Below are 14,284 nucleotides of genomic sequence, written 5' to 3' on the forward strand. Positions count from 1 at the left end.
AATTTTAGGATTTTTCTGTGAAAAAAATCAATTTCCTTTTGTTTCTATGAAGAATGACTTTGAAATTTGGATAGAGATTGCATTGAATCTACAAATCCCTTTTGGTAGTATGGACATTTTAACAATATTAATTCTTCCAATCCATGAACAAGGGATATCTTTCCATTTATTTGTGTCGTCTCCAATTTTCTTTCATCAATTTTTATAGTATTCAGTATACATATTTTTTACCTCCTTGAATTTATTCCTAAGTATCTTTTTCTTGATGCCATTGTAAATGGGATTGTTTCCTTAATTTACTTGTAGAGAGTTCATTGTTAGTATACAGAAACACTGCTGATTTTTGTGTTGCATTGTGTAACCTGCAGCTTTACTGAATTTGTCCATCAGTTCTAACATTCCTTTGGTGCAATCTTTATGGTTCTCTTTATAGAAGATCATGTCATCAGCAAACAGAAAAATTAACTTCTTCCTTTACTATTTGGATGACTTTTATCTCATTTTCTTGCCTAATTGCTCTTGCTAAGACTCCCAGGACTATGTTGAATAAAAGTGGTGAGAGTGGGCATCCTTGTCTTTCTCTGATCTTAGAGGAAAAGCTTTCAGCTTCACCATGGATTTTGATGTTAGCTATGGGTTTGGCATAGATGGCCTTTATTGTATTGAGGAACATTCCTTCTATACCTACTTGTTGACAGCTTTTATCATGAAAGGATGTTGAAGCATTTGTCAAATGCTTTTTCTGCATCTATTGCAAGGATTGCATGGCCTTCATTTTGTTAATATGGTGAATCACATTTACTGATTTGTGTATATTGAACCATCCTTGCATCCCACAGCTGAATCCCACTTGTTTATGATGAATGATCCTTTTTAAAAAAATTGTTTATTTCCATAGGTTTTGGAGGAATCAGTGGTATTTGGTTACATGAGTAAGTTATTTAGTGGCGATTTGTGAGATTTTGGTGCACCCATCACCCAAGCAGTATACACTGAACCCAATTTGTAGTCTTTTATCCCTCACCCCCTCCTACCCTTTCCTCCAAGTCCCCAAAGTCCATTGTATCATTTTTATGCCTTTGTATCCTCATACTTAGCTCCCACTTATGAGTGAGAACATACGATGTTTGGTTTTCCAATTAGTGATCCTTTTAATGTACCATTGAATATGATTTGCCAGTATTTTGTTGAGGATTTTTGCATTTATGTTCATCAGGGATATTAGACTGTAGTTGAGGTTTTTGGCGGGGGTGGGGGAGTTTGGTAGTCTCTTTGTCTGGCTTTGGTATCAGGGTAATGCTGGCCTCATAAAATGAGTTTGGAAGTACTCCCTCACGTTCCATTTTTTGGAAGAGTTTGAGAAGGACTGGTATTAGTTCTTCTCCAAATGTTGGTAGGATTCAGCAGTGAAGCCATCAGGTCCTGGGCTTTTCTTTGATAGGAGACTTTTTATTATTGATTCAATCTTCTTACTCATTATTGATCTCTTCAATTTCTTCATGATTCGGTCTTGGTAGATTATGTTTTTAGGAATTTATCCATTTCTTCTTGGTTATCCAATTTGTTGCCATGTAATTGTTCATAGTAGTCGCTTAAGATCCCTTGTACTTCTGTGTTATCAGCTGTAACATCTCTTTCATTTCTGATTTTATTTGCATCTTCTCTCTTTTTTTCTTAGTCTGGCTAAATTTTTGCCAATTTTGCTTAGCCTTTCAAAAAACAAACTTTAGAAAAACTAACTTAAAATAGAGCAATACGGTGTGTAATGTTAAGATTTTGTAAAGCTTGCAGATATACATGCAACCATTTTCATGTTATTTTTGTCTATGTTTAAAATACGTGCTTATGTGTAAATATGACCATGTATGCGCAGACAAACATTTAAGAACATTTTAGCAACATTTAGGTTACTTCTGGGAAATGGGGATAAAATAGATCACTGTTACTTTATTCCTTTCTTTAGTGTTTTTTAGAAACATATATTAAGTTTATGAATTAAAAGATTAAAAGTGACTAATTCGGGCTCAGTAGCTTTTTTATTGTATGGATGAGACAAAAGACTTAAAACTATCTACACCTGTGGTTTTTTTCTCTGTAAAATATGGTTAGCAATATCTACTTTGCAGAGCTGCTGTGAGGATTTGATTAGAAATTATTCATAAAAATATCTAACAGCATGCCTTTTACATGGTAGGCACTAAATAAATAATAATTGTTTACATTATTAATAAGAACATAAGAGATATTCTGTTTTCAAATTTACTCACCCTGAAATGTGCAGAGAAAATACTTATAGGTCCTTTATTTTTCAATAACTGATTCTTTCTTCTACTTGAGCTCCCCATGGGGGGGAAATGAATCTTAGAGCCAAGAAACTTAGTTTGACTCAATAATTTAAACTGGCATTTAAATCTCTTTTGGTAAGTGCTGCCTCTTTGGGTATAAATATGTGGACTTTCAGATCGCTGTTCCCTCACTGGGTAGGGGGTGCCATATTTAGCAAATAAAAATTTAAGATACTCAGTTACATTTGAATTTTAGGTAAACCACAGATAATTTTTTTGTAGTATGTCCCAAATACTGCATGGGACACACTTACAGTAAGAAAATACTTATTCTTTATCTGAGCACCACATAGAACCAGGCATCCCGCATATCATCTGGCAGCCCCATCTGTGGGTGAACAGAGAGGGGCACCACGTTGGGGAAAAGGGCCCTAGACTCCTGGACTTTGTGCATGGGGTAGAGTCTGGATCCAGTCCTTGGGCAGCAGATAGGCCTCTTCTCTGACGTCCAAGGCCAGCATGACCCACAGTCTGTGTGTCTCAGCTCATCTGGACCTGTGGATGGGCACTGGCCAGACCTTCCACCTTACCTCTCAAGGGTAGAGGACTCCTTGCATTTCTGCCACACGCTCTTTGGGCCCTGGACTAGGGTGTCCACTCTGGGGCCTCTGCAGTGAGGCCCTGAAGCCCTCAGCATGGTGGGATCATAGCAGATTCCCTAGCTTTCAACCAGCTGTCAGACGGCCCCTCAGAAGCGTGTGGGGAGTTTTGATGATGACCGCAGGAATACTGAACTCCACCCATCCCTCTGCCCAAGATAGTGTGCATCCTTCAGCTTTGCTGTGGCCACCCCTTGTGAGTCCATGGCATCCTGGGTCCATAGCCTGAAGCAGAGCACAAGCAGCAGCCCTGGCCACAGTGTTCCCACAGTGCATCTGTCTCCCTCGGACCACCCACTTCCCACTTCCTCTTTCTCCCTGCATCTTCCCACAATCCACCTGAGCCAAAGGGACAGGCTCTCCTGCCTCTCCTGCCTCTCCTGCCTCTCCTTCCTCTCTTCCCTCTCCTCCCTCTCCTGCCTTTCCTGCCTCTCCTGCATGCTCTGTGCTTTCTAATTCAGCATTCACTCCACAAACATGCAATTGAGCACAACTCTATTCAAAACACCCTTCTCGATGCAGAAAATAACAGCAGTGAATCTGACACATTCTTGACTGTCTCGGAGCTTACATCCTAGTGCAGTAGATGAGGAGAAGGACAGCAAGAAGTATGCTGATCATTACATATTATAAGGTCCCAATAGCGTAGTGTGTGGTAATGAGTTCTACAAAGATCAGCAAAGCTGTGAGGATGGAGGCTGACCACATGGTCATGGAGGGGAGTTCCTTTAGATGGGATAGTTGGAGATGGCATTTGAGTAGACATTTAAATGAAGAGAAACACAGGCCATGGCAGTGTCTAGGGGCAGAGCATTTCAGGCAGTGAGAACAAGCGGCTCAGTGGGAACAAGCCTGACATGCCTCCAGCCCTGCAGGAAGGCCAGCTAGCTGGAGCCGGTGAGTGCAGAGGACAGTGGCTAAAGTAAGTTTGGAAAAGTCACCAGGCCTGCCTCTTAATGTTTTCAAAAAGATACAGAAAATAATTCAGGGAGACTTTTTTTCTTTCTTTCTGGACTCTCCTTTTGCTAAGAAGAATCGAGAAGTCACCTGCAGAGAAAACAGATCAGGGGCTAGTTGGTCCTGAGTTGGACCTTTCTTCTCACTTCTCAGGGCTGCAACATTCCTGCAGCTGGGAAGCTGCCAGCTAGTGATTCAAGGAAAAACTGAAATATAGTTTGACATTTTCAAAATATTCCTGTTACATGAATACGTTTTTACAAGGTGTTATGAGAGACCCATTGGATGGAGTGACATCCTTCCTGGAGGAGCCAGCAGACTTAGCACTGAGGCTTGAGTAATTTATAAGAACCCATAAAGCCATCCTGGAATGTGTGTCTGTATGGTAAAAATGATGTTATGAGGATATAAACCAAATGTAATGCTTCATAGAACGATGTTTTATGGCATTACAATAATCTGAAAATATGGACTTTGAGTTGGGTGTGTTGCAGTTAACACAGGTGCAGAGGTAGGGAGCTGTGCCTTGGCCCCCCTGCCGGCCTGGCCTCTGCCATCCCATCATTGATTACTCTTGCATGAATTCGGGTTCTCCAGGCTCCGCACGTCTATCTACGTGGCGTAAGAAAAGCCTGTTTTCTTTTCTTGTTCTCGGCTAAACTAATGGCTTCGTTTTTGTTTTCTTCCTGGCTATTCTCTACCCAACACAGGTCCTGGTGTTCCTATGGTGACGGTGCACAACACAACAGATAAGAAAAGTAAGTGCTCTTTTTTTTTCCTTAAATCTTCCTGAGACTCAGGAGAAAGGAAGCAAAACACTCTATGAGATCAGCTGGCCCACATTCTCCTACTCAGAGACAGAGGGATGAGTCATGTCCTAGCAGTTCAGAATAGGCCATGCTGATCACCAATATCAACGAAACATGATGAAAGTCAAAGTCCGCATACCCCAGCCAGAGGGCCCCACACCCCTTCACAAGTGCTGAGCCTGGAGGATCATTCCAGGCCTACCCAGGTCATAGCCTGACATCCTCTGAACAGCCAGCTCAAAAGGCTTTGTAGCCTCACATGAGTCCGTCCCGACTGAGAACCTGCCATGTGGCACCAAGACTTGAGGGGCACATGGAGGCTCATCTGTCTTTGTGGGTCTGGGAGCTTCATGGCATGGAGGGTCTCTGCATCCATGCTGCACAGGATATCAGAGAAAAACTTATTCTGCCATTTGTAAAATGGTAGGGAAGGCTTTTTCAGGACTGTTGTGAAAGGGGAGGGAGATTCAGGCTCAACTTTGAATACATCAAGATCCCGTGGGGGTTTATAGCCAATGACCAGAGAAAGGGGTCCGTGGATGGAAAACTGCTAAGAGAAGGCATCAGTGGGAGGGGATTTTTGCTAAGCTGACCTCACAAGATTCTTGCTGAAGGCAGGACAAGGACTTAGGCTCAAAGGTGGAGGATGAGGAACAGTTACAGAGGGTGATCAGATATCAGGGGTGGAGACTTCTTGCTAAAGCTGGGCAATGCAGGCCAAAGACAGGTTAGGATCAAGGTTGAAGCCTGGTCAAGAAGAGGACTCAGAGGAGCCTCACTCAAGTTTGGTCAAGGAGAGTCTTTGTAAGACTTCCCAGGGTCACTAGAGGTGGCATGTGTTTGCTCGGAGGGACCCCACACAGGTCACCACGGGCACATCCATGTTTACGCGAGGGATGTGTGCTGTGTGCAGTGGGAGGCAGAGGCACAGCACAGCTGAGAAGAAAAGAGAACTCGTCCTCGGTCCCTCCCTTTCCAGCCCTCCCTCTGTCTAACCCAAAGCAGCCCGTGTCCTCCTTCCCCTGAATCCTTCCCACTCCCTTCCACATTCAGGACCCCCTTCCCTGGCAGGAGGGCAAACTTCATGGCCCGGGTCCGCAGTTCCCCTAGGTCTGGGGACAGAGGTGACTCCACGTCTCCAGAGACCATCGAGCATCAGCAGCTCCCTGATTCCTCTCTCTGTGGTGGTACTTCAAGCTCCAGGAGAACTGGAGGCGGCGGCGGTGAGGGGCATGTTGGAAAGGAGGACTCCAGACGTGTGTTTAGACACCGTGAAGTGGTTAAACTGTTCCAAAGTGGGCAAAATAGATTTGTTTAAAGAGACAGCACTTAGCCAATAATCCCAAATAATGATGATCGTCTGCCAAGCTATCAAATCATTATTAGAAATACAAAACCAAAGCATAAGTAATCATAAAACCAGAAATAAATTAATAGATTTTAAAGCCCCCACAAAAAGCCATAAAGTGGATGTCAGAATGGATATACAAAAACACTCAGAATGGCCGTTGGAGGGACCCCGTGCTGAGAAGAAGCGGGATGGCCTTCCTGTGCTCCTCCCCAGAGGAGGGGCTGGTTTCCCCAGCAAAGAGGTTCACCTGCTCCCAGGCTGCTTTCCAGCCTCACCTGCGAGGTTTGGGAATCTGGGCCATTTGAGCAATGGGGGTGGCATCCCCGGAAGGATGTTGGGAGCGATTGCCTGGGTCTCTCACCTCCCCACTGCATCCACCCCCCCTCTGCCCACTCTAAGGGGCACGAGGCTGTGAAGAGCCCTCCAGGAGGCCGCAGAGGCCGAGCTAGAACTTCCACCAAGGCCTGGGGTCGGTGGAGTCTGACAGACATACTCCAGCATGACAGTGAATGTTTAAGACACCTGTGCTAGACCTCTTTAGGTGGAATTTTCCCTGAAAAAATGCAGGTGTTGCATAGAGCCTCAACTGTGACATCTTTTTTTTTCCTTAAGCAAATGTATATTTTCATTTTGAGTATTTGATAAGATTTAGAGTCCATGGACACCTTTCTGATATTTGTGAGGTTTTCCCCTTCTTGAAAATTGATGGTCTGGTAGAAATGAGATAAGGTGTCCAATGGAGCTCACAGCATTGCAGCCTCCCGGGTTAGCTGCTGCCCGATGGTTCTGTGAGATGCCACCACTGAAGACCCAGAAGTGGAGACACAGGACTCTATGTACTATTTGTGCAACTTCCTAGGAATCTATAATTATTTCAAATTTAAAAGTTTTTTCTAATCTGTGGTCTAATAAAAAACACAAAAGTATCTTTCAGCTTTGAAAAATATGATATAGCACATGGCTCTTCTTACAAAAGTCATTCCCTTAAATGCTTGTTACTTCTTTGGAGGAAGCTATTATTAATCTATTCAAGTTCAAAGGTTAATGTAGTCCCTACTTTTGGGAAATGCATTTTGACTTCTAAGCCACTTCCAGCCTGGATGTGATCAGTCCTTGGGGCTCCTAAAGCCTCCCACGGTGCTGGATCAAGTCAACACAGTTTCCAAGGCTCATGTGTGAATGAAAATGAAGCCGGCCTATATCTTAGGTGTGTGTGACACTGTTGAGAAAATATTTCATTTATTCCATTTATAAAAATAAGGTAATCTGTAGGTGGGCTGAGGTGCAATTCTTCGGAAGAGAGTCCCAGTAAGAATTGACCAAATGTCTTCCAGCAAGTGCAACATGCTAATATGCTCAAAGATCCAGGAAATTTTGTTAACTCTGCTGGGAAACAAAACAACCACTTCTTTTCCTCTGTGGGACTGGCTACTGCATTAACCAATCAATCCAATCAATATTGACAGACCATAGGCCCTAGGTTGCCATCCATATCCGTCGCGGAGCTGCATAAATGGGAATTTTTTAGGAAGCATTTCGCCGTTTGCAGTTGAGCTGTCACTTTGGTGACTGTGACTCCCTGAAGCAAAGAGATGGGACCCAGTGGCTTAAGAAATAAAAAGCACTGTGCACACAGGATGGGGCTGGCGTTACATGCCTGTACTCCCTTCTTCTCTGTGTGAAATTTAACAGTGAACCTGAAGGTGACACCATTGCGCTTGATCTCAGCAAAGTGCTGACTAATTGGAAACTGGACGGCGTTTAGAATTATTTTGGTCACATTTATTTTACAAGCCTATTTATATAGCAGTGTTTGACTCTGGGTTTCCTGGAGCCTAATTCAAACTCTAGGAATATTTCATCATGCCCTAGCCTGTTTCTGCATTTCTGGCTGTCAGTGTAGTTCAAGCTCTTTCAGGATGGTAACTTAAGCTGCCATTTTAACTTGGAAAAAAAAATGATTAAATGTGGTTGAGTTGATTGTCGTTCCCATCCCCAGGAGGACAGTAGGGGGCCCATCTTGCTCAGTGTCTATGTTACATTCAGACTTCATGATTTGAGGGGTTCCACGTTCCTGAACACCCACTTTTTCCCCGTGCCTGGATAAAAGTGCCTGAAATCCCTTCCTTGCACGGCCATCCCTGAGGGTTGGCACATCATAGCTGCATGAATGGCTTTGAGTCCACCTGGGAAATAAGAGTGAGTGTGGCAGGCCCTGGTAAAGTGCCAAACTCAGCCCTGAGTTCCAGCCTCCAGGTGTTTGCCATGGGAGGCGTGTGGGGTTTCTTCAGTGTGTTTACCTTTTGATATGGATATGTCTGATGTCCTCTTGCGGCACTTCACAGCCCATCTCCATCCCAGCTGTGTCTTCCCCAAACAAAATGCACTGAGTTTTCATTTTGTCTGTCAAACTGGTGCATCTTGGATGAGAAGGTAGGTGCCTGGTGCTTCCAGGCCCCCAGTTCCAGCAGCATCTTGTTCGTGGTGTGGTTGGACCACATCAGAGCCTCCTCATGGCCTCTGCAGTGGATGAAGGGTCCACAGCATGTGGTTTGCAGGGGGATGTGCATATCAGGCAGCCAACGAAGCCATTGTCAGGCCAGCACTTCACACATCAGCCTTTGGGCCTCAGGTAAGCTTGAGATCAGTTGTCCTCTTTCACGATTGAAAAGGCCGCTGAAGACTTCCAGGAGCAACACAAAGGCAAGCAGTGAGTCACCCATCCCTGCAGATGCCTGTTTCATCCGAACACTCAGCCAGCTAGCGGTTCTGCATCGTCAGGATTCTGCAAAACCCCACACCACTTGTACTTGTTCCATTTGATGCTCCATCCTAAACAACTCAGACAACCGTGTTCTGATCAGGGGGCCAGAGAAAGGCTGGAGGTCACAGGGAGCCGTGGTAGTAACAATAGTGGCCCCAACCAGCATTTATCAGCACTTGCTCCGGGGCTGGGTGCTGTGGCAAATACTTCACATATTTTAACTCATTTCAGCCTCACAACAGCCTGTGAGGCAGGAACTGCTATTATCCCCACTTGTCAGCTAAGGAAGCTGAGGCACCGCAGCTTAGGTGATTGGGCCACATGCATGCAGCGAGGAAGCAAAAGCAGTGGAGTTGCATCTCCGACGCAAGCAGTGCGGCTCCTGGAAGAGCCTGTTCTTCCAGACATGTGGTCATTGCGTGGCGCTGCTCAGCCGCCTGCCCTCGTGCGGTCTGAAGGACAACTGCAAATCCAGAGCGATGCCCGGCCTGCACTCCCATTGAGATGAATCTGGGGAGGCAGAAGCAGTCACACCTGCAGCTCGTTCTCAGCACCTTCTCCGCCTATACACCACCCCCGGGGTCCATCCGAGCCAGCTCTGGGGTAAGCGTGCGGCACGGCACCTTCTCCTGCTCTGAGAAGCCTTCCACGTCACAGGGAAGAGATGCTCCTCAGGCCCTGGTGGCTGTTAAACCTGTGGGAGCCCCGTCGAATTAAGGGCTCTGCTTCCTGCAGCAGCTCAGCCTCCATGTGCAGGCTGGGGTCATACTCCATGCACTGTGAGAGCTCAGCCCTTGAACTTCACCCTCTAATGGCAGCCCCTTAGCCCCCAGGCAGCAGTCTTTGGCTAGCCATCCATTATTCTCTTTTGAATGTAATCGTAGCAGCAGTTCTGGGCTCTCCACACAGCACCAGGCCCCTTCCTTGTACCAACCCTATGAGGTTCAACAATTCATCTGAGATCCACAGCAAACTTCAGGGCGAGGCCCGGACTCTTGTCTTATCTGACTACCAAGCAGGTGCTCTTGACTGTGGGCTGGGGGCTGATACCAGATGTCTGACAAGGGGGGAAAGGCAGCCCCAGACCCCAAGACCCAGGATCTCCTGGCCTTCACGTCGCTGCCATCTGGGAAATGTGCTCACAGCAGCAGCCTCTGTGACCACTGAGCTGCTGGTCAAAAATCACCCCTGGTTTAGATCAGCCCTGGTGAGGCCGTGCCAGCACAGGCATTTGCACCTCACGCCTCTAGTGAACAGTGTGCAAAGCAGCAGCGCTTCCAACCCGCCCTGTGGGGCTGAGCCAGGAAAGCGGGGCCCATGGCCTACAGCTGGGCAGGGCAAGACAGGAGGCCTCGGGGAGCCGGCTCCTGAGCCGCTGTGTGACGCCATGACTGGCAGCTGAGGTGTGGCCCACGTTCTGTTACAGGGCAGAGCCTCGGCACTGTGCGTCAGCTAGCAAAGGGGGCTCTGGAAGGCTGGGACCCGTCTTCATCATACTATCCTCTCCCAGCCCTGCTGTGAAATTTGAAATTACTGTTTCAGAATTCTTTGTCCTTTCCCCTCCTCTCCCCCACTGACCCCAAAACCACCCTGGGAATATTTGACTTTTTTCCTCTTTAGAAAATCTTATCTACAAACAGAGCCTGCGGGGTGTTCACAGATGTGACTCTGAATTATTTAAAAGCTGTTTCCTTAAGAAGGTAATTATGGTTGGGACCAACCTATACTCATTTGGTGCCTGGATATTCAAACAACTTAGGTATTGGGATAAAAAACCCAACAAAATCATAGTGAATACATTGCGGGCTTTAATGTAAATATGAAAGGCAGGCCCACTTAGAGACGTGGATGCCGACTCGACGTGTGGGAGTCGAAATTGCGGTGTGGCTTGCAACGCAGCCCCACAGCCATGCAGAGAAAGCGTGCGTGTGGCGGGGTTGAAGCTGGCTACACTGGCTGACAGCACCCCACGGCGGCCTGCAAGCGCATGTGGGAGCTTGGGATCACTAGGCAGCCTGGTTCCCACTCCTTTATGGCATCAAAAGTTAGTTAGGTTTCTCTACCTCCTACTCTCTTCATTTGGGTCTTTGTAAGAAAGCAAAAACAGCCCCTACCACCAGTGGTGCCCAGGTGGGTCCATGAAGCAACGCCGGATGCAGTTAGCTTCCAGCCTCTGTTCTTGCACCAGTGCTGCTGGGAGCACCCCTGCCCCTGCCCCACCTTCTCCCTGAGGCACCCCCTCCTAGACTGTCAAGGCTGTGCCCACAGCTCCCCTTCCATCAAGCACAGGGCGCCCACACATGGAGAGACGTCAGGAGCATGGCATTCCAAAGGGCCCGCTTGTCACTGTCACGCTACACACCAAGGAGTTTGCCCACCATCCTGCAGGTCCCAGGAGGAGCACTGTCAGACGTCCCTCTCTAAAAGCTTCTGGTCGCTGTGCAGAGAATGGCTGGAAGGACCCCAGGTTGCAGACGGGAGGGCTGCTGGGGACCATGCTGGAAAGGATGAGAGTCTGGACCAGCAGGGGGGCCTCCAACGAGGGGCTGCTTCTGCAGGCCCTGCAGGGAGAGATGCACCTGGAAAGGGGCCAAAGAGCTGCCATCTCAATCCAGTCCAGGGAGGTGTGGCACTTGCTGGGGTGGCAAAGCATCATACAGAATCCTACAGCCTGTGGCCCTCAAAACCTGGGTCTTGTCCAGTCCTAACAAAGAAGGAACAGCCCCGCTGCCTCCTTGGGTGGAGCAGCAGGCGACTGGGTGGGTGTCTGGAGAGTAGGTCCTCATGCCTCTCACCCTGCAGGCCAACTGGGCAGAGCCCTGGCTCTCAGAAACAGTGGCCAGGACACAGCGGGCAGCTGCCCCATCACAGCCGTGGAGCCACCACCAAGGCTGGGGCCGTCCAGCAAATGCACGAACCCATTTCAGACCTGGAGATAAAAGCCAGCTCTTTCCTGCAGATCATATGGGGCAGAACCAAAAAGACTAAAAATGTAAAAAGATGAAGGAAAGTAAATGTTAAAAGAAAAAAAATTTCAAAAGCAGCCTGGTGCCTAACTTCAGCCCTAGGTCTTAACACGGCTGCATCAGGCAAGTTTCTACCTAAGACCCACAGCTTTCAAATATTTTAAGGAGCAATTTGGTGGCCAAAGAGAGAAAGTCACATTATAAAGTGGCCTTTATGTGAGGGGACCTTGCCAAGTCATGCCAAGACAGAGGACACTGGGCCATCTGTCCTCAAGTAGTTTTTGCTCATGAATCCCTAAGATAATTTTTGAAAAATCATGTTTCCCCTACACATTTTTAAGTTGTCACCTAAAGTTTTTCTCATTAACTCAAAGCTGTACAAAATAAGTTTTTAGCATATTGTATTTTATTTTAAAATAAAAGTATTACATAATCCTATGATATCTAAGTATTGTGGCAATTTGATACTTACCACTGCCCAGTTAAACATTTCTGGAACAAGTTCTTCTTCTAGCTTTACATCCTTCCTTTTCCTCCTCGAGCTGATATTTACATTCCATTTGTCCGCCTGTCACCCCAGAATTCTGTCCTAACGTCATTTAATCTTGGAAATATTTTAAAGGTCTTTTCTTTTTAACTTCCGGTGACCATAAGGCCATAATCATTACTTGTTGGATGGAATTATTATCATAATTATCACTTGTTCACATCAAGCAATTAGGATACATTACATACTTTGATAATTGTTGGACATAAAAAGTTATGATTGCTCTGAGATGCATCTCTTAGCGAGCTGGGCGTGGTGGTTTTTCACTCAGTTCATGAGCACACCTGACTCATTTCCAGAGAAGACCTTGTCAGAAACGTGTGCGCCCCTGGTTTTTCCCTCCTTTTGGTGGTCGCTTCTTTTTGTTTCTGTAGAATGTCTGAAAATGTGTTCATGTAAATAAATGGAGAGAGAGGAGTCTTGTTATAGCAGTGCCATTTTCACTGAACTCCTGAGCTATATGCCAAAACATTGTGGCCCATCCATTCTCTGTCATTAAGGATTATTTTCAATGATCTATTGATTTTTAGCTCGGTGAGATTCCCCTTCCGTTTTGTTAAAAATCAAAGGATGACAAGCCGACCATGTTACTGGGGGCTCTTACCCATTACTGGGGGAGTTCTCTTACTGAACTCAGCCTTGGTGGTCCCTCATCCTTCATGTGGAGCCCACCTGTGTACAAGATGCCCCAGGGACAGACGAGGGGGCTCCAAGGCCTTCCTTGCCCTCGTGATGCCTGTGTCAGGCCATGATGAAAGAGGCACAGGAAAGGAGCAGTTCCTTGGAGCGAATCAGGCATGTCCATTCTCAGCACATTTGCCAGCAGGCTCCTATGGATGCAGAGAGCCTGGGAACCGGGCTCCTGAATCCCACGTGTCTGCACTTGAAATCTTCTGGACCCACAGGGTTGCACGCGTGAGCAGCTGTCCTGGTGGGTGGAGTGTTTGCAGATTTGCTGTTGGAACGTGTTAGACTTCAGTCCAGCATTTGGGTGGGCAAGCTGGCATTTGGCTAACACAGAGTGGAAAGCAAGCCACGCATGGAGCTGCACGCCCTGCAGGATGTCTGCAGGTGCTTCTTCCTCTCTACTACCTAATGCGGGAGGAGAGCTGGGCTTCGCTGCCACCCAGCAGCTCTCGGTGCCTCGAGGAGCACCTGCAGGCTGGGCACCGTGCCAGCCACTGCACCTGCTCATCCGTGGGCTGGAGGACACACACATGAGTCCCCTCAATGCACAACTCCTCTGGCATCAAACACCTGCCATGGGCCCAGCATGATGCTAGAAGGACCAAAAATAAATGCCACCTCCTGGGACCCTGCCCTCAAGTTGCTTAAAATCTGGCTGGAGGAAAAAAGATATGGCAAAAAGAACAATAGTTGCCCAAACTGTGTCAGACTGACTCTAACAACTCAACATTCGGAGTTCAGAGAAAAGAGGCTGGGTGCTGTGGCTCACACCTGTAATCCCACGAAGGTGGGAGGACCTCTTTTTCCTTTTTGACCTCCTGGGCTCAAGCAATCCTCCCACCTCAGCCCCACAAGTAGCTGGGACTACAGACATGCGTCACCATGACTGGCTAATTTTTACATTTTTCTTTGGAGAGATCAGGTCTCCCTATGTTGCCCAGGCTGGTCTCGGACTCCTGGGCTCAAGTGATCCTCCTCCCTTGGCCTCCCAAAGCATTGGGATTACAGACGTGAGCCACCGCACCCAAACCCTTTCCTTTGTCTTTTCTATTTTGTTCATAAAGCATGTCTCTGTTGATCACTGCATGTATATGTGGAGGGAAGGACAATATGATTTTAAGAAATGTAATATTTACCATCTTGGCCCCAAGATTCTACAATCCTTTCATAGGATTTTTTTTTTTTTTTTTTTGAGATGGGGTCTTGCTCTGTCACCTAGGCTCAAGGGCAGTGGTGCGATCGCAGCTCAAGCTATCCTC

General features: G+C 46.9%; 1 protein-coding gene across 4 annotated transcripts in view; it reads left to right on the forward strand.

Moving 5' to 3' along the window:
• The window catches only part of DPP6 (dipeptidyl peptidase like 6), a 1,146,878-nt gene that overhangs the window by 1,102,989 nt on the left and 29,605 nt on the right, over positions 1-14,284 (forward strand). For all 4 annotated transcript variants that reach the window (XM_063708874.1, XM_019031374.4, XM_019031372.4 and 1 more), the window contains one exon: positions 4,612-4,659. In XM_063708874.1, the coding sequence (XP_063564944.1) occupies positions 4,612-4,659 (48 nt within the window). The remainder of the gene's footprint in view (positions 1-4,611; positions 4,660-14,284) is intronic.

Source organism: Gorilla gorilla, chromosome 6 (assembly GCF_029281585.2).
Source record: "Gorilla gorilla gorilla isolate KB3781 chromosome 6, NHGRI_mGorGor1-v2.1_pri, whole genome shotgun sequence".
NCBI lineage: Eukaryota > Metazoa > Chordata > Mammalia > Primates > Hominidae > Gorilla > Gorilla gorilla.